Source organism: Diaphorina citri, unplaced genomic scaffold (genome assembly GCF_000475195.1).
Source record: "Diaphorina citri unplaced genomic scaffold, Diaci psyllid genome assembly version 1.1 scaffold521, whole genome shotgun sequence".
Classification (NCBI taxonomy): Eukaryota; Metazoa; Arthropoda; class Insecta; order Hemiptera; family Psyllidae; genus Diaphorina; species Diaphorina citri.
This window is the reverse complement of record NW_007377955.1, coordinates 77,096-100,282: the sequence shown is the minus strand read 5'-3', so window position 1 is coordinate 100,282 and position 23,187 is coordinate 77,096. Positions and strand designations below refer to the sequence as shown.

Below are 23,187 nucleotides of genomic sequence, written 5' to 3'. Positions count from 1 at the left end.
CCTCCAGATCCAAAGTCCACCGCGCAACCACTACGCCATTGAGGTTGCTGTAGTTGTAACGGCTTTAGCTATAGCCGAAAGGTGATGACAAAATAGAGAAAATATCTCTTCCATGAGCCATACACCAGGGATGGTCTCTAGCCATGTTATTTGGCTCGTCCTGAAGCTCAGAACACCACTGAGGTTGAATACTGACAGCACATTACTCTCTCCCCCGCAGGCATAGTGTCCGTGCTCCGCTACGCAGGTCCTAAGAGGAAGCAACACAGCACATTTCGTGAAGAGGAGATCCTACTGTTAAGTGTACGTGATGTCACGTACCCTAAGATATCACCTAATGATCTCACACTGTTCGATGGAATAACTAGTGATATATTCCCGCAGATAGAAGTTCCGCCTATTGATAACAAGGTGTTCCGGAATGCAATACGGACTGTTCTGGAAACGATGAACCTGGAAGTGGTAGATGTGGTAATAATCAATTCTCTTCATAGGGACATAATCGGAACTTGAGTCAGCTCCCATGCTGTAGTGGTCACTGTACTCGCCTTGCACGCGGGAGACCCGGGTTCGATTCCTGGCGGGGTCAAAACATTTGTATCATGCAAATGATTGGTTCCGTGGTAGTGTTAGAGGGCGCCACAATCCGAGTTAGACCTACAGTAGGTCTGTTCATTTGTATGAACCCTGGATATGCAGGTCGAACTATATTACCGGATAATCTCAAGTCTATGTTCCGGCCTATGGCTCTGATAGTACCGAATATCAAGTACGATTCTAATCATTGCTAATCTAATCAAGTAGGTAATTAACCTTAATGGTGCCGAGGCTAACCCTAACACATTGGATTTTGATTTATCTAAGTGTTTAATGAAGGTGTAATATTTAGGAAACAATATTTCTAGGTAACTACAAAACTTATTACCTTTATATGATTCAATGGATACACGTTCCGGTTTTGATCTTATCCGACTCGAGTTTCGTCCATCCCCGTGGACTTTTTCAAGGAAACTGATGATGATGGCGGTGTTATTGTTGACAGTGGTCAGTTGGTGGTGGGGGCACTGTCCCATCGTTCGGCATCAGCTGTTCACGAGCTCTTCTATACACGAGATAAGGGACCGTATCAACGATCTCGTTGATATTTTTCCCGCTCTCGACAGACTTGTGTATTTCTATTTGCTCGTGGTATGTAATCTCCTTAAAGTTCTTCCCAGTCCACAGCATCCTGTGAGTCGCGTTCTCTGCATCATGCCCCTCTTCGATTATGTGTTTGGCAAAGTTAGATTTTTCCGGTCTGTTGTTCACGCGACTCACAGGATGCTGTGGACTGGGAAGAACTTTAAGGAGATTACATACCACGAGCAAATAGAAATACACAAGTCTGTCGAGAGCGGGAAAAATATCAACGAGATCGTTGATACGGTCCCTTATCTCGTGTATAGAAGAGCTCGTGAACAGCTGATGCCGAACGATGGGACAGTGCCCCCACCACCAACTGACCACTGTCAACAATAACACCGCCATCATCATCAGTTTCCTTGAAAAAGTCCACGGGGATGGACGAAACTCGAGTCGGATAAGATCAAAACCGGAACGTGTATCCATTGTATCATATAAAGGTAATAAGTTTTGTAGTTACCTATTTCATAACTTTACGAAGAGCATATTTAACTCGAATGACAATACTTCTTAGCACTTGTTTCAAAAACACACAAGATTTAAAGTCTGTAGGGCTAGAAAGGGGAGAAGGGTCGAGGGTCGTCTCTTACCGTAGTTTTCGTCGAGTAGTTGGAATCGGTACCGAGGCTGGAGTGGTCGTTTTGGTGACAGCTTGTGGTATAGCTCTGAACTCTTGGACACTTGGTTTAAGACTGACTTGATGTTTCGATCGAGACGTATTATAGGAATTTAGGAATTAGGAGGGACAGGGGGTACCAAAAATCGTGAACCCAACAAAGTCAAAGAAGTGTTTCCCATACTTTTGGCGACAATTTTGTCTCTTCTCATTATTTGAAGAGACAAAATTTTAATTGGTCTAAAGCCTAAAAATAAAGTTTTTTTTTTTTTGCGATTTTCAAGATTTTTTAAGCCTATCAGAAAACCGGTTGAACAAATCGTAGAAAGGTCAGATTTTAGCGTTTTCGCATCTACTTTTACGTCCGACCAAGAATATGAAATAAAATTTGCTTAAAGTTGAAAGGAGTGGGAGAAAAGTTGAGTTGAAAATGCCGAAAAACCATGAAAGCCCAAGTATGAATGCTTGCCACAAAAGTCGTTCCCCAAATTTTATGACACAATATACTCGAACCCCAACCTCCAAATCCAAAGTCCACCGCGCAACCACTACGCCACTGAGGTTGCTGTTGTTGTAACGGCTTTAGCTATAGCCGAAAGGTGATGACAAAATAAACTTTATGCCTGGCCAAACCGCTCATCCGATTGCTATGAAACTTTGTCAACTTATGGCTTGCACTCCCGTGAAGGTTATAGGCTATTTTCTGGTTCGTTTTTGTTAAGCTACGCCGAGCAAGACCACTAAATGGATGAGTGACATGAACAGCCATGCCTTAAGGATTTCGGCTAGTAAAGCATAAAAAAAGATGAACTTTGCTCTACAAAAAAAAAAACCCCTTTTAATGATAGAGGAACTGTAACTAGGCTGGCTTTTTGTTCTCATTCCTCTAATCAGTCTAATCCGAGAACAAGTCCAGTGGATGTATTATGGATTGAGTACATGAGTTCTCTATTAATCCTATGGATTTAGAAAATGAGTTCTCTATTAATTCTATGGATTGAGAACATGAGTTCTCTATTAATTCTATGGATTGAGAACATGAGTTCTTTATTAATTGTATGGATTGAGAACACGAGTTCTCTATTAATTCTATGGATTGAGAAAATGAGTTCTCTATTAATTCTATGGATTGAGAACATGAGCTCTTTATTAATTCTATGGATTGAGAACATGAGTTCTCTACTAATTCGTTTCTCATTCCTTCAGGTTGCAGAAGAGGAGAGTAGTGAAGAGAAGTGGATTCTATTTGATGGTCCAGTAGATGTATTGTGGGTTGAGAACATGAATTCTGTCATGGATGACAATAGACTCCTAACGTTAATCAATTCGGAACGTATTAGAGTACCTTCCCAGGCATCCCTTCTGTTTGAAGTTGAGGATTTGGTTGCTGCTTCCCCATCTACCATCTCACGCTGTGGTAGGAATTGTCAGGTATGTAGAATCCGGCTAATAGTATGAAGGTAGAACTGAATTGCCGGATAATCTCAAGTCTATGTTCCGGCCTATGGCTATGATGGTACCAGATATCAACCACTTTCGTGTTCCTGGTAAAAAGACCTTTTATTTGATATATAGGTCGACCAGGTTTGGATAAGTCCTTCTATGGGGACAGACTACACACAGACAGACGACACCGAAGCGAATACAATAACCCGTCCTTTATACCTTTTTCTATTACTATCGTAATAATAAAGGAAGGACGGGCTAAAAATGAAGAAAGAAGATTGTTGAGTTGGAACTTACTTTGTTTGTGTAATACTAATTAAGAGTTGTGTTATCTTGTGTGTCCAGGTTTTGGCAAACAAACTTACCACCATGTTTCAATTGTGTAAAGAACAGATGTCTCAGCAACATTATTATGATTTTGGACTTAGAGGTAAGTAAGACTCTAAGCTAGATTTATATCATGGGGGAATTTTAATAGACCTCATGTACTTTGAAAATTACTAAGATACGAAGAGCATATTTAACTCGAATGACAATACTTCTTAGCACTTGTTTCAAAAACACACAAGATTTGAAGTCAAAGAAGTGTTTCCCATGCTTTTGACGACAATTTTGTCTCTTCTCATTATTTGAAGAGACAAAATTTTAATTGGTCTAAAGCCTAAAGATAAAGATTTTTTTTTTTTTCTTGCGATTTTCAAGATTTTTAAGCCTATCAGAAAACCGGTTGAACAAATCGTAGAAAGGTCAGATTTTAGCGTTTTCGCATCTACTTTCACGTCCGACCAAGAATATGAAATAAAATTTGCTTAAAGTTGAAAGGAGTGGGAGAAAAGTTGAGTTGAAAATGCCGAAAAACGATGAAAGCCCAAGCATGAATGCTTACCACAAAAGTCGTTCCCCAAATTTTATGACACAATATACTCGAACCCCAACCTCCAGACGGACATCTAAATTGAAAACTATGTTTAAGGTAATCGTACCAATCACGGACATCTCCCTAATACTCTATGTTTAAGGTAATCGTACCAATCACGGACATCTCACTAATACTCTATGTTTAAGGTAATCGTACCAATCACGGACATCTCCCTAATACTCTATGTTTAAGGTAATCGTACCCATCACGGACATCTCCTGTGTGGCTTCCCTATGTCGTCTGCTAGAGTGTTTCACATTCAAGGAGAAATCCCTGGAGAAATTGTCTGGAGATGAGGCTGCCTACACTCACTATGCTAAGCTATGGTTTCTCTTCTGCATGATATGGTCGATATGTGGCTCGGCCAAACAGAATGAACGTCGCATTATTGATAGTTTCATTCGGGAACGAGAACCTATCTTCCCGCCCAAGGATACGGTAGGTTTTTTTTCCCACACTTCATTTTACACTTGAGTATTAAAATAAGGCTGTTTCATTCGGGAACGAGAACCTATCTTCCCGCCCAAGGATACGGTAGGTTTTTTTCCCACACTTCATTTTACACTTGAGTATTAAAATAAGGCTCTTACTCACAGTAATATGTTGAGGAAGAAAACGATAAAGATTAGAGGAAAGAGAAAAGTCAAAGATCAGTAGTAATCGCAGAAGTTTCATTCGGGAACGAGAACCTATCTTCCCGCCCAAGGATACGGTAGGTTTTTTTCCCACACTTCATTTTACACTTGAGTATTAAAACAAGGCTCTTACTTACTGCCAGGGCCATTTGAAGCCTAGAAGACTTTTTGCCTCGCCAATTTTGCCTCGCCAAAATTCTGTCTTGTGCGTCTTCTTCCGTGTTGTAATTTTTGCCTTCTTCCGTGGTGTTAATTTTTGCCAAGGCTCTTACTCACAGTAATATGTTGAGGAAGAAAACGATAAAGAATAGAGGAAAGAAAAAAGTCAAAGATCAGTAGTAATCGCAGAAAAAAAAAACGACACATAATCTTACTTCAGTATAGGTATTTAGCTAATAGTGTAGTTTCATTACCAATTTGTACTGAAAATGTCTGGGTTTTCTTCATAATTGTTGTACTTCTCCAATGTCCATAGCTGTTACTATCCGGTGATTTCAGGAGAATTCTATTGGATTCCACAGTTCCACATAGGTTCCACAAACCTAACCAATAATTTGTTTTCAGACGACACCGAGGCGAATACAATAGTCCGTCCCTTATACCTTTTTTTATTACTATTGTAATAATAAAGGAAGGACGGACTAAAAACGACACATAATCTTACTTCAGTAGGTATTTAGCTAATAGTGTAGTTTCATTACCAATTTGTATTGAAAATGTCTGGGTTTTCTTCATAATTGTTGTACTTGTCCAATGTCCATAGCTGTTACTATCCGGTGACTCCAGGAGAATTCTATTGGATTCCACAGAGGTTCCACAATCCTAACCAATAATATGTTTCCACAGGTATACGAGTATGCCATAGTTCCATATAGGTTCCACAATCCTAACCAATAATATGTTTCCACAGGTATACGAGTATGCCATTGATAAGAAGACACATGCGTTTGTTAACTGGCGTGATAGACTGAATGATGACTGGATGTACGCCACTATGGTACCATTCTACAAGGTGGTAGTCCCTACCATAGATACGATCCGGTTTGAATACCTCATATCGTCTCTTATTCAGGTAAGATTGAGATCCGCCGCGCCGGGAACTAAACCCGGGTTTCTAGCTTGTAAGACGTGTAGGCAATGTAATTTTCTCCTTTAATCTGCAAACGAGTTGGTACCATTCTACAAGGTGGTAGTCCCTACCATAGATACGATCCGGTTTGAATACCTCATATCGTCTCTTATTCAGGTAAGATTGAGAATATTGAGATCCGCCGCGCCGGGAACTGAACCTGGGTTTCTAGCTTGTAAGACGTGTAGGTAATGTAATTTTCTCCTTTAATCTGCAAACGAGTCCTTTTACCCCAACAAATTAGCTACTGGGTACTGTTACTGTGGTCAAAGAGTGTCAAATCAATGAAGATAACTATGCCTTGGTTTGTATTGGACCCCGCGACACAAGCCTAATCAGGTTCAAAATTTGATGAACAAATACCTTTCTTGTACTGTTAGACTTGTTTGCCAAAATTCATCAAAATCGGACGAACCGTTCGGAAGTTATAGTGGAATAGACGAAGTACAAACTAAGTAAAAACAAAACTGTCGTGCTAAAACTGACACTCGTATTTATGAACAAGAATGATCGTTCTTAGATCAGTCTCAAGTCAAAATTGACCAATCAAATGCCTTGAGACTATGCTTAGCACGAACTTAAGAGCCAGCATTTTGTTCATAAATATGGGTGTTAGACTAAAAACAAAATCGTCGTTTTCAAACTTATACCAAGATGCATTACCTGTTTAGTATGAAGGTACGGAATGCTTATGTCGAAACGAATTACAAAAAATGGTGAAATCCCCTCAAAAAACTTCACTTGGTAAAAAGTTTGCCGCCAAGTTTTTGATCACAGTTGTGAAATATTCTGTGGGTATCACCAAATTCTCTTTCATAATGTTATAATCTTTCATTGTTTGTTTGATTCCCAAAGTTTAATATACCTATCTCGAAAAGTTCGGCACCAAGTTTTTACTTTGCCAAAAAAAAAAAAAAAAATGTAAATATGGCAAAAAGAAAAAACTTCTTGGGTTAAGAAGCACAAAAACTAATGAAATCCCCTCCAAAAACTTTGAACGGTAAAAAGTATGCGCCAAGTTCACAACTTTCACGTTCCTATTCTCAGGACATCTCGCGCGTATTCCAAGGTCTGTTACGAAGCAAACCTCGCGCTATCAACGACAAGGTCAAGTTCACACGACTCTGGATTCATGAATGCTATCGGGTGTTCTCGGATAGGCTCGTGGATGAGAAGGACCGGGACTGGTTTACGTCTACTATGAACACTGCCCTGGCCAAATATTTCGACACGACACTGCAAATGATTGTACCCGTGGCGCCTCTTATGTTTTGTAAGTTAACTAGGAGACGCTATTTCGATAAGTTAACCATTCGACACTGTTTTGATGTACTCGTCTAGTAAGCAAGGCCCGGGTTCGAATCCCAGCTCAAACCTATATTATGTAGTAATAGAGAGCGTGCAGCGCGACCACATGCACAACTGCGAAGCCCCGGGAGCGGGCAGTGCGACCGTAAACAAGGAAGCGCGACCGCATGCACAACCGCGAAGCCTCGGGAGCGCGCAGCGCGACCGTAAACAAGGGAGCGCGAAGTTTGACCGCATGCAAACCCGTGCGAAGCCCCGGGAGCGCGCAGCGCGACCGTATACGCAACCTTCCGAACACGCAGTGCGAGTAATAATAGTACATAGGTACTAATTTTCTTGAACCACGATCGAATAAACTACGGGCTAAAAAATTCCCTGAGGGACGGGCCCAGCTTGTTTGCCATAATATATTGGATTTTCGATTCTGCGCCAAGTTTTTGATCACAGTTGTGAAATATTCTGTGGGTATCACCAAATTCTCTTTCATAATGTTATAATCTTTCATTGTTTGTTTGATTCCCAAAGTTTAATATACCTATCTCGAAAAGTTCGGCACCAAGTTTTTACTTTGCCAAAAAAAAAAAAAAAAATGTAAATATGGCAAAAAGAAAAAACTTCTTGGGTTAAGAAGCACAAAAACTAATGAAATCCCCTCCAAAAACTTTGAACGGTAAAAAGTATGCGCCAAGTTCACAACTTTCACGTTCCTATTCTCAGGACATCTCGCGCGTATTCCAAGGTCTGTTACGAAGCAAACCTCGCGCTATCAACGACAAGGTCAAGTTCACACGACTCTGGATTCATGAATGCTATCGGGTGTTCTCGGATAGGCTCGTGGATGAGAAGGACCGGGACTGGTTTACGTCTACTATGAACACTGCCCTGGCCAAATATTTCGACACGACACTGCAAATGATTGTACCCGTGGCGCCTCTTATGTTTTGTAAGTTAACTAGGAGACGCTATTTCGATAAGTTAATCATTCGACACTGTTTTGATGTACTCGTCTAGTAAGTAAGGCCCGGGTTCGAATCCCAGCTCAAACCTATATTATGTAGTAATAGAGAGCGTGCAGCGCGACCACATGCACAACCGCGAAGCCTCGGGAGCGCGCAGCGCGACCGTAAACAAGGGAGCGCGAAGTTTGACCGCATGCACAACCGTGCGAAGCCCCGGGAGCGCGCAGCGCGACCGTATACGCAACCTCCCGAACACGCAGTGCGAGTAATAATAGTACATAGGTACTAATTTTCTTGAACCACGATCGAGTAAACTACGGGCTAAAAAATTCCCGGAGGGACGGGCCCAGCTTGTTTGCCATAATATATTGGATTTTCGATTTCTGCTGATCTATTCCTGCTGTTGGCATTTTTCGACCTTTCTCAACTGATAACACAAATGAAATGGGATATGTAATGTATGAAATTTCATAATCTACCTACCGACTTACATCATAATTTTTTCATCTTCTTAGGGACAACTCTTCGATTTTTAAGGTCATGTCCGGCCTTTTTTTCATCTCTTCTTTTTTTAGGGGGATGTTTATGATTCCCTAGTTAACTTATTGACAATAATCAATATGCTTTCAATAGTTTTATGGTATTTGTCGAAAGCGATTACACGAAATTTATCGATCTCCTTTTGGTTCCAGGTGATTTCATGAGTGAGACTCACGAGTACGACGACATTACAGACCTAGGCGTTATCCGTACCTTCATAATGGACAAACTAGATGAATACAACCGTAGTCCTGGAGTTATTAGACTCAATTTGGTACTATTCCAGTTTGCCATAGAACATATAACCAGAATGACACGGGTCATATCTCAACCTAGAGGTCATTTACTACTAGTAGGACTAGGTAAGAACTAATAGATGAATATAACCATAGTCCTCTAGTTATGCGACTGGATTTAGCACTGCAAAGGTTCGATTCCCCAACTACCGCAAAAATTGCACTCGTATTTCGGTTGCAAATATTTTAACAGGTTCTTCTCTCTTTTCTCTCTAGGCTTGCAGACTTGATATTCTGGGTTCTATTTTGAGTAATTTTTATTTTAGGGACGTCAACAAGATCCTATTCTAGGGTCGACTTCCAAATAATCCAATTAAATTCATTTATTTTATATATAACATATAAAAAAAGTGGTTTTAGGTCAATGCTGACCTCTAAGAATTCCATTCGAGGGTCGACTTCAAAGTAATCCCTTTTTAGGGTCAAGTTCAAAAAAAAATTCCGTTCTAGGGCCCACTTCAAAATGATCCCACTTCTTAATTCAACCTTTACAGGAGGCACAGGTCGTACTTCTCTTAGCATCCTAAGCAGCTACCTATGTCATCTCAAGCTGTTCAGAATCCGGGATGGAATGAGGGAATTTCGCGAGGACCTGAGACTTCTATACGAGAGGACGGGGGTTCGAGAGCTGCCTTCCTGTTTAGTGTTTCACGATATGACCGGCTCGAACGAGCAATACTTTGAGATACTGTGTCAAATACTTAGCACGGGTGAGGTGTCTAAGCTGTTCACTAACGAGGAATTGGATTCGGTGAGTATGAAACGGTTTCCATTTCATAAAAGTAGCTTTGGGGATGTATTTTTTTACGATTCAATTTTGTAAAAACGAAGCATGTAGAATTCAACATGAGGGACATGGTGACCCAAGTCTTGAATTTATTTATTTATTTTTTTATCTTTAAATGAAAGTAATAACGTGTTCTACTATTCAGTTTCCGTCTGATTTAAAAGTTTTTCGGATACCCGTACTCACGATTTCCGACAAAGTTGTGAAATAGCTCTGGGTTTCACCAAATATAGTTAAGGTCTGCTAATGCATTTGTCCCTCTCATAAGTCCAACAATTTTGATTACAAGTGCAAGTCATTATGAAATGGACAGAAAAAAGGTCCATCTAATTTTTTACAATATCTGTTATTGAAATACGAAATTATAAACTCTATGTGGAATGTAAAAGTGGAATCACATGGCTCTCATGTCACCCACAGGTATGATCGTAAGAAAAAGTTCACGATGACTCTTCACAACATGGTGCTCCTGGGATCCATGGGTCCTCCGGGTGGTGGTAAGAATCTCCCACCTAACCGACTAACCAATCAGTTCATTCTAATCAACATGGCATTCCCCGATAAAGCTCAGATTCAGAAGATATACAGTACCATGTTGTATCATCATTTGCGTGGATTCGATGAGTCCGTGTACTCCTGTATAGAAAATGCAACAATGGCAACGTTGGAAGTGTATATGAGTGTGTATAGCAAGCTCCTGCCCACGCCTACCAAGATGCATTACCTGTTTAGTATGAAGGTACGGTATGCTTATGTGAAAACGAATTACAAAAAATGGTGAAATCCCCTCAAAAAACTTCACTTGGTAAAAAGTTTGCCGCCAAGTTCGGCAACGTTGGAAGTGTATATGAGTGTGTATAGCAAGCTCCTGCCCACGCCTACCAAGATGCATTACCTGTTTAGTATGAAGGTACGGAATGCTTATGTCGAAACGAATTACAAAAAATGGTGAAATCCCCTCAAAAAACTTCACTTGGTAAAAAGTTTGCCGCCAAGTTTTAACCATAGTCCTCTAGTTATGCGACTGGATTTAGCACTGCAAAGGTTCGATTCCCCAACTACCGCAAAAATTGCACTCGTATTTCGGTTGCAAATATTTTAACAGGTTCTTCTCTCTTTTCTCTCTAGGCTTGCAGACTTGATATTCTGGGTTCTATTTTGAGTAATTTTTATTTTAGGGACGTCAACAAGATCCTATTCTAGGGTCGACTTCCAAATAATCCAATTAAATTCATTTATTTTATATATAACATATAAAAAAAGTGGTTTTAGGTCAATGCTGACCTCTAAGAATTCCATTCGAGGGTCGACTTCAAAGTAATCCCTTTTTAGGGTCAAGTTCAAAAAAAAATTCCGTTCTAGGGCCCACTTCAAAATGATCCCACTTCTTAATTCAACCTTTACAGGAGGCACAGGTCGTACTTCTCTTAGCATCCTAAGCAGCTACCTATGTCATCTCAAGCTGTTCAGAATCCGGGATGGAATGAGGGAATTTCGCGAGGACCTGAGACTTCTATACGAGAGGACGGGGGTTCGAGAGCTGCCTTCCTGTTTAGTGTTTCACGATATGACCGGCTCGAACGAGCAATACTTTGAGATACTGTGTCAAATACTTAGCACGGGTGAGGTGTCTAAGCTGTTCACTAACGAGGAATTGGATTCGGTGAGTATGAAACGGTTTCCATTTCATAAAAGTAGCTTTGGGGATGTATTTTTTTACGATTCAATTTTGTAAAAACGAAGCATGTAGAATTCAACATGAGGGACATGGTGACCCAAGTCTTGAATTTATTTATTTATTTTTTTATCTTTAAATGAAAGTAATAACGTGTTCTACTATTCAGTTTCCGTCTGATTTAAAAGTTTTTCGGATACCCGTACTCACGATTTCCGACAAAGTTGTGAAATAGCTCTGGGTTTCACCAAATATAGTTAAGGTCTATTTATAAATTACCCTTCTTTGTTTCAGATCACATTTGAAGTGACGGATATTATGAAAAGGAAGAAGTTAAACACGAAATCTGTAAATGCTTACAATTATTTCCTGGATGCTGTCAGATGTAATCTTCATCTGATTATTTGTATGAGTGCAGTGGGGTCTCAGTTCAGGTAAGTTTTTACTGATGTTTTTCCAAAAATCTTACAAATGTCCCACTTGAAATTTTACAAGAAGTTACAAACCAAGGTTTGTAAATGGTTCCAAACAACCACGGTTTGTAAATGGTTCCAAATAACCACGGTTTGTAAATGGTTCCAAATAACACGGTTTGTAAATGGTTCCAAATAACCACGGTTTGTAAATGGTTCCAAATAACCACGGTTTGTAAATGGTTCCAAATAACCACGGTTTGTAATTGGTTCCAAATAACCACGGTTTATAAATGGTTCCAAATAACCACGGTTTGTAAATGGTTCCAAATAACCACGGATTTATAAATTACCCTTCTTTGTTTCAGATCACATTTGAAGTGACGGATATTATGAAAAGGAAGAAGTTAAACACGAAATCTGTAAATGCTTACAATTATTTCCTGGATGCTGTCAGATGTAATCTTCATCTGATTATTTGTATGAGTGCAGTGGGGTCTCAGTTCAGGTAAGTTTTTACTGATGTTTCTCGCAGGAAATACAGAACGATTTTGAAGAGAAGTTGAACCGGAAAGAAGAACTCAACAAAAAGGTATGTTTTAGTTCAGCCACTCAATATATCAGGTGAGGTGTCAGGTCTACCTGATAGAGTCAGGTATACCTGATCAGGTGTACCTATCAGGTCTACCTGATAGTGAATGGCTGGCCTTAGTAGTGATATCCACTAAAGTTGTGAAAAAGCTCTTCTTTACCACAAAGAATTCATGATTTTTGATTTGAATTGATCTAACCTATCCCGTTACAGACGATAGAATTGAAAGACTCACTTCAAAATGATCCCACTTCTTAATTCAACCTTTACAGGAGGCACAGGTCGTACTTCTCTTAGCATCCTAAGCAGCTACCTATGTCATCTCAAGCTGTTCAGAATCCGGGATGGAATGAGGGAATTTCGCGAGGACCTGAGACTTCTATACGAGAGGACGGGGGTTCGAGAGCTGCCTTCCTGTTTAGTGTTTCACGATATGACCGGCTCGAACGAGCAATACTTTGAGATACTGTGTCAAATACTTAGCACGGGTGAGGTGTCTAAGCTGTTCACTAACGAGGAATTGGATTCGGTGAGTATGAAACGGTTTCCATTTCATAAAAGTAGCTTTGGGGATGTATTTTTTTACGATTCAATTTTGTAAAAACGAAGCATGTAGAATTCAACATGAGGGACATGGTGACCCAAGATAACCACGGTTTGTGAATGGTTCCAAATAACCACGGTTTTTAAATGGTTCCAAATAACCACGGTTTGTAAATGGTTCCAAATAACCACGGTTTGTGAATGGTTCCAAATAACCACGGTTTTTAAATGGTTCCAAATAACCACGGTTTGTAAATGGTTCCAAATAACCACGGTTTGTGAATGGTTCCAAATAACCACGGTTTTTAAATGGTTCCAAATAACCACGGTTTGTAAATGGTTCCAAATAACCACGGTTTGTGAATGGTTCCAAATAACCACGGTTTTTAAATGGTTCCAAATAACCACGGTTTGTAAATGGTTCCAAATAACCACGGTTTGTGAATGGTTCCAAATAACCACGGTTTTTAAATGGTTCCAAATAACCACGGTTTGTAAATGGTTCCAAATAACCACGGTTTGTGAATGGTTCCAAATAACCACGGTTTTTAAATGGTTCCAAATAACCACGGTTTGTAAATGGTTCCAAATAACCACGGTTTGTGAATGGTTCCAAATAACCACGGTTTTTAAATGGTTCCAAATAACCACGGTTTGTAAATGGTTCCAAATAACCACGGTTTGTGAATGGTTCCAAATAACCACGGTTTTTAAATGGTTCCAAATAACCACGGTTTGTAAATGGTTCCAAATAACCACGGTTTGTGAATGGTTCCAAATAACCACGGTTTGTAAATGGTTCCAAATAACCACGGTTTGTAAATGGTTCCAAATAACCACGGTTTGTAAATGATAACCACGGTTTGTAAATGGTTCCAAACAACCACGGTTTGTAAATGGTTCCAAATAACCACGGTTTGTAAATGGTTCCAAATAACCACGGTTTGTGAATGGTTCCAAATAACCACGGTTTTTAAATGGTTCCAAATAACCACGGTTTGTAAATGGTTCCAAATAACCAAGGTTTGTATATGGTTCCTAATAACCACGGTTTGTACTTAAATGGTTCCAAATAACCACAGTTTGTAAATGGTTCCAAATAACCATATGTCTACACATTAGGAGTCGAACCCGGGACCTTCTGCAGCGCAAGCAAGCGCATTACTACTAGACTAACTGATCCATATTTTTTATGTTTGTCATATTTGAACCTCAGTGGTCAACGTGTTTGACTTGGGATCTGGAGGTCGGTAGTTCAAATCCGAGTCAAATCATAAAATTTATCTACTCGTAATACTTGGATCACGATATTTGTGACGAGGATTTAAGTATGCCTCACACTATTTATAAAAATTCCTCTTTATTCCCACAGGGATATTCAAAGGCAGTACCCGTCCATAATCGATTGCACCACTATAGACTGGATTCTGGATTGTCCTGAGCAATCCCTTATGGAGGTGGCTGAGAGATTTCTGGAGACCGTGGATATTCTGGAGACCAATGTACTTGAAGTACAGGTAACTTTCTCACTCCTTATGTATCAAAAGGATCCCAAATATTACATCTTTATAAATAAAATTGTAGATTCGTCTTTACATTGCTTAGAATCGTGAAATCTTTAGTTATTCTTACTCCTTATGCACCCACGATTCCAAAAAACACATTGGAAATTTTTCTGTCTGTCTGTATGTACCTATGTATATGTATGTCTGTCTGTCACGCTGATAGACCTGTTTTTGTCCTCTTTTCACGAGAAAACGGCTTGACCGATTTGGATGAAATTTTTTGTTGTTGTTAAGAAGAGTACTGAGGGTGACATAGGCTACTTAAAATTGTCACATTCCATTCTGATTCAAAATGGCGGCACTTCAAAGTCATGCCTCTTACGCCGCGCTGATCCCGTACAAAAGACGGGTCAACCACTAGTAAATACTCGTAAAATAAAAGCGTAGTCTATACTTTATGTGGTCTTCTGATTCCAGGACAAGAAGTCACCCCAGAGTTCCCGGTCAGATGAATCACAGGAAATAGATCCCAAGACTGATTCGGTGAGTAATCTAAATCTCTGATTAGATCTGATGGGTATTTTGCGTCCTATCTTCATCAGAATCATCAGTGTTCATATTGAAACCGCAAACTAATATGCTCAACATATTATGTTCTACGCTCATCGCACTATTAGAGAGAGCACTAACACTGCAGTACAAAGTTAGGGTAGATATGTATGTAGGTATAGATCTATAGATAGTCAATCCCTTATAGTTACTTGTTTAAAATACATCTTCTTTATGTTGCCAAAATGAGACTGAAAATTCTTCAAAAATGTAACGAAAATAAATGATGGACCTACTTTGAAAGTCTGACCCTCTTATGTCACTTACGGTACATTTTCTCATCTCTTATTCTTCCTTTCAGAAAGTGGTCCAAAATTCGATGGCCAAAGTTTTCACTTGTGTCCACACATCGGTTACCAAATGGTCCAAACGAATGCTATCTGAAATAGGTCGCCACAACTATACCACTCTCACCAATTACATTATCCTGGTACGGGGGTATAAGAGGTAAGTTGGTCCGCATTCTATACTAGAACTTTGAATACCGCTTGTATCGGCTATTGGCTTCACCAATCGGCCAAATCCAAAGATGCTAGACGTGCTACAACTACAATTTCTCCTCGAATTTCCGAAAATATACAGGGTGAACACGAAAAACGTGACCAAAAGCCTAGGGTAGTAGATTCCTGAGGTCATTTCCAATAAAAACACATTCTAAAATGGCGGATATCTCGGAAACTAAGCGAGATACGAAAAAAAGTTATAGAATGTTTTTTGTTGGAAATGACCTCAGAAATCTACTACCCTAGGCTTTTGGTCACGTTTTTCGTGTTCACCCTGTATATGTGGAAATTGACCTTTGGCAAGCACTAGAAACTAGAAATGTTTACTTAAATGGTTTTATTTCGTTCTCGGTTGCAGAATGCTAGAGGAGAAACGTGAAGAATTGTCACGGGAATCGAATAATCTGAGAAATGGTCTGTTCAAAATAGACGAAACTAAGGTAAATACATTACAAAATTATGTAGATCTTATGTGCTTATTATAGGTGCGGGTTTCATGTGCATGCTTAAAAAAATGAAGCTCCACGAAATACTTCTATATTTTAAGATCAATTATTTTGAAAATTTCGATTTTTTTTTCAATGTCTGACATCCTTACATGGATTAATTTTATCAGTTTTAACTCAGGATTCGGAATTTCGGATTTTTCCCAACAATTTACAACTTCTCTTCCCTCCCCAGGTAATCGTGGAACAAATGAAAGTAGAAATGGAAGAGAACCAAGTGCTCGTGGAAAACTACAAGAAGGAATGTGATGAATTCCTAGTGGTTATAATGGAGAAGAAACGAAACACTGATGAAACAGCCAAACAGTTGACAATACGAAGTAATCGTATAGAGGAGGAGAAAGCAGAGTGTCAAGAGTTGGCCATTGAGGCTGAAAATGATCTGAAGGAAGCCATGCCTGCTATGAATGAAGCTGTAGAGGTGAGAGATTACACATTTTCATCAGTATATGGTTTCAAATTAATTTGATCTTAAGGACAAGGTATACCTTGACAAATGGAGTGATGGGCAAGTCCTGACATTTGCTACTAACTATCTCCAAACATTGGACACAATTTCCAGTTTTATGACTTCGTGGCGCATTGTTTATCTACAATATTTTTCAGACACTTAAAAGCTCTAAAGAAGTAGCTTACAAAGTTCAAGTTATTTCTCCCGGTCTAAGCCTATATTGATGAATAGTTCTGATTTTCTCTAATAAATATCAATAAGAAGTTCTATTCTATTCTGTGTTCCCAGGCACTTGGAGCTCTAAACAAGAAAGACTTGACAGAACTCAAATCATTCCCGAGACCTAATCCAAAGCTAATGATAGTACTGGATGCAGTTATGACACTGCTGGGATGTGAACCCACATTCGCTGAAGCCAAGAAACAACTAGGAGAGCCCAGGTTCTTGGAATCGGTGAGCTTTATACCTTTTGAAGGAATTTTAATTCTGTTAAGCATAGTGGGATAAGGCGAAGAAAAAGAATTGTGTCAAGCATAAATGTTGTTCCCCGCTTAATTCACTACGCTAAATTTCATGACTTCACTTGGACTCGAACCAACAACCTCCAGATCCAGAGTCCACCGCGCTAACCACTGCACCACTGAGGTTGTTGCTTTATACCAAAAAAAAAATTCAAAAATTCAATTATTAATTATCTGTGATAAAGCAGAGAGCTTCCTCACAACTTTAGTGGGTAGCACAACATAACTAAAGTGCTTCTTTTACTATTAATTTTCATCGACTCATACGAGTAGATGAAATACACTCAATCTTTTTACACTGATAATACCGCTACTGTTCGCTACTCGTTTAAAGTAGCTACTTAATTGTCCTCACAAGGCTGTGTGCACCCCGAACTCCAAGCAAAGAGCCGAAAAAAATTCCTGATTGTGATTACAGGTCAGATTTTGAACACGTTTTGACTAGTGTGCACCCCGAACTCCAAGCAAAGAGCCGAAAAAAATTCCTGATTGTGATTACAGGTCAGATTTTGAACACGTTTTGACTATCATCTTCTTAGGGACAACTCTTCGATTTTTAAGGTCATGTCCGGCCTTTTTTTCATCTCTTCTTTTTTTAGGGGGATGTTTATGATTCTCTAGTTATTTTATTGACAATAATCAATATGTTTTCAATAGTTTATGGTATTTGTCGAAAGCGATTACACGAAATTTATCAATCTCCTTTTGGTTCCAGGTGATTTCATGAGTGAGACTCACGAGTACGATGACATTACAGACCTAGGTGTTATCCGTACCTTCATAATGGACAAACTAGATGAATACAACCGTAGTCCTGGAGTTATTAGACTGAATTTGGTACTATTCCAGTTTGCCATAGAACATATAACCAGAATGACACGGGTCATATCTCAACCTAGAGGTCATTTACTACTAGTAGGACTAGGTAAGAACTAATAGATGAATATAACCATGGTCCTCTATTATGCGACTGGATTTAGTACTGCAAAGGTTCGATTCCCAAACTACCGCAAAAATTGCACTCGTATTTCGGTTGCAAATATTTTAACAGGTTCTTCTCTCTTTTTTCTCTAGGCTTGCAGACTTGATATTCTGGGTTCTATTTTGAGTAATTTTTATTTTAGGGACTTCAACAAAATCCTGTTCTAGGGTCGACTTCAAAATAATCCAATTAAATTCATTTAGTTTATAAATAACATATAAAAAAAAGTGGTTTTCTTAAGTCAATGCTGACCTCTGAGAATTCCATTCGAGGGTCGACTTCAAAGGAATCCCTTTTTAGGGTCAAGTTCAAAAAAAAATTCCGTCCTAGGGCCCACTTCAAAATCGCTGGGATGTGAACCCACATTCGCTGAAGCCAAGAAACAACTAGGAGAGCCCAGGTTCTTGGAATCGGTGAGCTTTATACCTTTTGAATGAATTTTAATTTCGCTAAGCATAGTGGGATAAGGCGAAGAAGAAGAATTGTATTAAGCATAAATGTTGTTCCCCGCTTAATTCACTACGATAAATTTCATGACTTCACTTGGACTCGAACCACCAAACTCCAGATCCACAGTCCACCGCGCTAACCACTGCACCACTGAGGTTGTTGCTTTATACCTTCTATATCAAAAATTAAATTATTAATTATCTGTGGTAAAGCAGAGAGCTTCCTCACAACTTTAGTGGGTATCACACCATAACTAAAGTGCTTCTTTTACTATTAATTTTCATCTACTCATACAAGTAGATGAAATACACTTAATCTTTTTACACTGATAACACCGCTACTGTTCGCTACTCAATTAAAGTAGCTACTTAATTGTCCTCACAAGGCTGTGTGCACCCCGAACTCCAAGCAAAGAGCCGAAAAAAAATCCTGATTGTGATAACAGGTCAGATTTTGAACACGTTTTGACTATTTTTCAATTTAATACCATATTTCTCTTGTTCCCAGCTGTACGAATATGACAAGGATCACATCCCTGAGAAAATTCTCAAGAAAATCACCAACTACGTCAATCTACCCGATTTTGATCCTGAAGAAATTGGCATGGTGTCTGTGGCTGCCAAATCTCTTAGCAAGTGGGTCATGGCCATTGAGAAATATGCCCAACTGTTCAAGTGAGTACCTCTTTATTGGAATTTTTTAGTTTGTACCAACCTCGGTGGTGCAGTGGTTAACGCGTTGGATGTTGGATCTGGAGTTTGGTGGTTTTAGTTCAAGTCAAGTCATAAAATTTATGACTCCTAAACACACCTTAAAATGAAACTTTAAAGCAGCATCCACATGGTCGATGGATGTTACCAAGGTTTGTAAATGGTTCCAAATAACCAAGGTTTGTAAATGGTTCCAAATAACCAAGGTTTGTAAATGGTTCCAAATAACCAAGGTTTGTAAATGGTTCCAAATAACCAAGGTTTGTAAATGGTTCCAAATAACCAAGGTTTGTAAATGGTTCCAAATAACCAAGGTTTGTAAATGGTTCCAAATAACCAAGGTTTGTAAATGGTTCCAAATAACCAAGGTTTGTAAATGGTTCCAAATAACCAAGGTTTGTAAATGGTTCCAAATAACCAAGGTTTGTAAATGGTTCCAAATAACCAAGGTTTGTAAATGGTTCCAAATAACCAAGGTTTGTAAATGGTTCCAAATAACCAAGGTTTGTAAATGGTTCCAAATAACCAAGGTTTGTAAATGGTTCCAAATAACCAAGGTTTGTAAATGGTTCCAAATAACCAAGGTTTGTAAATGGTTCCAAATAACCAAGGTTTGTAAATGGTTCCAAATAACCAAGGTTTGTAAATGGTTCCAAATAACCAAGGTTTGTAAATGGTTCCAAATAACCAAGGTTTGTAAATGGTTCCAAATAACCACGGTTTGTAAATGGTTCCAAATAACCAAGGTTTGTAAATGGTTCCAAATAACCATGGTTTGTAAATGGTTCCAAATAACCACGGTTTGTAAATGGTTCCAAATAACCACGGTTTGTAAATGGTTCCAAATAACCAAGGTTTGTAAATGGTTCCAAATAACCAAGGTTTGTAAATGGTTCCAAATAACCACGGTTTGTAACATGAATATGCCAGCACGGGAGAAGTTTGGTGCACAGCCACCCCTCGAGTTGATTCGACAGTGGATGGACTATCGGTTCTGGTAAGTTGAGCTGTTTCTAGCGGGTCTACGCCTGCATTTGTTCCTACTATGAATAGAAAGTCGTTTTCACTATTATTCCTTCGGATTTTTTTTTCTTCTTCTTCTTTATGGCCAGAACTGTAATCTGAGCACCTGGTTCAAGTTAACCGATTAGATTTGCTAAATCCAATGGTTTGGTTTCAGCTACCTAAGTTTAAACTCAGATTGAGATCCTGACCATTGCTAATGCATTTGTCCCTCTCATAAGTCCAACAATTTTGATTACAAGTGCAAGTCATTATGAAATGGACAGAAAAAAAGGTCCATCTAATTTTTTACAATATTTGTTATTGAAATACGAAATTTTAAATGGTTCCAAATAACCACGGTTTGTAAATGGTTCCAAATAACCACGGTTTGTAAATGGTTCCAAATAACCACGGTTTGTAAATGGCTCCAAATAACCACGCTTTGTAAATGGTTCCAAATAACCAAGGTTTGTAAATGGTTCCATATTTTTGTATTTATTTCCGCAGGCATATGTCTACATTAAGAGTCAAACCCGGGACCTTCTGCAGCGCAAGCAAGCGCATTATTACTAGACTAACTGATCCATATTTATGTTTGTCATATTTGAACCTCAGTGGTTAACGCGTTTGTCTTGGGATCTGGAGGTTGGTGGTTCGAATCCGAGTCAAGTCATAAAATTTATCTACACGTAATACTTGGATCACGATATTTGTGACGAGCATTTAATTATGCCTCACACTATTGAAAATTCCTCTTTATTCCCACAGGGATATTCAAAGGCAGTACCCGTCCATCATCGATTGCACCACTATAGACTGGATTCTGGATTGTCCTGAGCAATCCCTTATGGAGGTGGCTGAGAGATTTCTGGAGACTGTGGATATTCTGGAGACCAATGTACTTGAAGTACAGGTAACTTTTTCACTCCTTATGTATCAAAAGGGTCCCAAATATCACATCTTTATAAATAAAATTGTAGATTCGTCTGTACTTTGCTTAGAATCGTGAAATCTTTAGTTATTCTTACTCCTTATGCACCCACGATTCCAAAAAACACATTGGAAATTTTTCTGTCTGTCTGTCTGTCTGTATGTACCTATGTATGTCTGTCTGTCACGCTGATAGACCTGTTTTTGCCCTCTTTTCACGAGAAAACGGCTTGACCGATTTGGATGAAATTCTTTGTGGTTGTTAAGAAGAGTACTGAGGGCGACATAGGCTACTTAAAATTGTCACATTCCATTCTGATTCAAAATGGCGGCACTTCAAAGTCATGCCTCTTACGCCGCGCTGATCCCGTACAGAGGACGGGTCAACCACTAGTAAATACTCGTAAAATAAAAGCATAGTCTATACTTTATGTGGTCTTCTGATTCCAGGACAAGAAGTCACCCCAGAGTTCCCGGTCAGATGAATCACAGGAAATAGATCCCAAGACTGATTCGGTGAGTAATCTAAATCTCTGATTAGATCTGATGGGCATTTTGCGTCCTATCTTCATCAGAATCATCAGTGTTCATATTGAAATCGCTAACTAATATGCTCAACATATTATGTTCTACTGCAATGTTAGAGTACAAATTTTTGTCGATGGTAGGATTCGAACCCGGGACCTTCTGCATGGCAAGCAAGCGCGTTACCACTGGACCAACCGTGCCCCTAGGTTGACCTATTTTTATGTTTTTAAATCTTCAGGTTAGACCTCGCCGGAAATCGAACCCAAGACCTCCAGTGTCCAATCCTACCATGATACTCGGGAACGAATATAGAACATACCTTCTCCTTATCTTTCTCACACTTCTTTCTCTCCTTGCGACATTTCTTCTCCTCCTTGTCCTTCTGTTTCTCGAACCGTTGAATCCTCGCCAGTCGTTCCTTCTCCTTCTTCTGCCGATGTTTCTCCTTCAACTTGAACTCTCTCATGATCTCCTTCGCCTTCTTATTGCACTCCTTCTGTAGCGCTTTCCTTGCCTTGGCCTGATCCTTGTGTTTCTTCTTGATGCTCTTCGGGTCGTCTTTGGGTTTAAATTTCCTCCCTAGAACGTCAAGGCAGTCTTCTGATGACTCCGTGCATAGCTCTTCCTCCGTCTCTGGTGGGGGGATGGGCGGGCTAGGCATTTCATTGAAACCATTATCACCTTCGCCCTCACAGACGAAGGGTTTCACAGCGGATGTGGTGCGAGCGATGGTGGCTAACACCTTCTGGATGAACTCCTTAGAGTCGACATCCTCGGGGACTTCTATCTTGAAGTGTCTCTCATTGTTCCTCACAGGAGAAGGATATTCCCCTCTGATCATGGTGACTCTGAAGAACCACCGAGGTTGTCTCTTGAACTTTCAACAACACTTTGAACTTTCCACAACACTCTTTTGAACTTTAATTTCTCATTGAAACCGTGGTCTTCTGTGTTTTCACTGTTTTAACTAACTCTTTCAAATACTACCAAGTTCTCTGTTGTGTTTACACGGATTCCAATTGGAATAGTACTGCTCTTTTAACTAGAATTTTGAACGGGTGTTTTTAGTTTATTTATAGTTTATCGTTTCATATTTGTGAAGTGTATGCTCACTGGAACTGAAATAACTGGCTTGCTGTATTCTTAGGAGAGAATAGGTACCTACCGTATTTAGTGAGGGATTTTGCACTTCTCGATAACATGGTCCATATTTCCATAACTTTTTTTCAATATGAGTGTTTCACCGCCGTTTTTATTTCGTAGCAATAAAACAACTGCTACATTGGACGCGTGTGGTCTTTGTCATAGCATGTCCATCCCATAGTGTGTTCCTCATCAGATGGGCGAGAAGAGACGCAATACCTTCCCATTTAGGTGCTGGGTCAACATAAGAACACCAGAAAGTAACCCGTTGACATTTTTTTTCGATGCTGGAGTACAATTTTTT

General features: G+C 39.4%; 1 protein-coding gene across 1 annotated transcript in view; it reads left to right on the top strand.

The window, feature by feature from the left end:
- LOC103509704 (dynein heavy chain 2, axonemal-like) overlaps positions 1-23,187 on the top strand; it is a 70,549-nt gene that overhangs the window by 34,665 nt on the left and 12,697 nt on the right. The window contains exons 43-67 of the mRNA XM_026823990.1: positions 199-471; positions 1,225-1,482; positions 2,966-3,229; positions 3,590-3,674; positions 4,351-4,601; positions 5,709-5,870; positions 5,967-6,044; positions 6,975-7,200; positions 7,867-8,178; positions 8,887-9,096; positions 9,525-9,781; positions 11,787-11,926; positions 11,991-12,006; positions 12,274-12,413; positions 14,413-14,557; positions 15,023-15,088; positions 15,456-15,601; positions 16,016-16,097; positions 16,339-16,584; positions 16,903-17,067; positions 19,075-19,243; positions 20,208-20,274; positions 21,051-21,195; positions 21,663-21,728; positions 22,436-22,582. Coding sequence (XP_026679791.1) covers positions 199-471; positions 1,225-1,482; positions 2,966-3,229; positions 3,590-3,674; positions 4,351-4,601; positions 5,709-5,870; positions 5,967-6,044; positions 6,975-7,200; positions 7,867-8,178; positions 8,887-9,096; positions 9,525-9,781; positions 11,787-11,926; positions 11,991-12,006; positions 12,274-12,413; positions 14,413-14,557; positions 15,023-15,088; positions 15,456-15,601; positions 16,016-16,097; positions 16,339-16,584; positions 16,903-17,067; positions 19,075-19,243; positions 20,208-20,274; positions 21,051-21,195; positions 21,663-21,728; positions 22,436-22,582 — 4,116 coding nt within the window. The remainder of the gene's footprint in view (positions 1-198; positions 472-1,224; positions 1,483-2,965; positions 3,230-3,589; positions 3,675-4,350; positions 4,602-5,708; positions 5,871-5,966; positions 6,045-6,974; positions 7,201-7,866; positions 8,179-8,886; positions 9,097-9,524; positions 9,782-11,786; positions 11,927-11,990; positions 12,007-12,273; positions 12,414-14,412; positions 14,558-15,022; positions 15,089-15,455; positions 15,602-16,015; positions 16,098-16,338; positions 16,585-16,902; positions 17,068-19,074; positions 19,244-20,207; positions 20,275-21,050; positions 21,196-21,662; positions 21,729-22,435; positions 22,583-23,187) is intronic.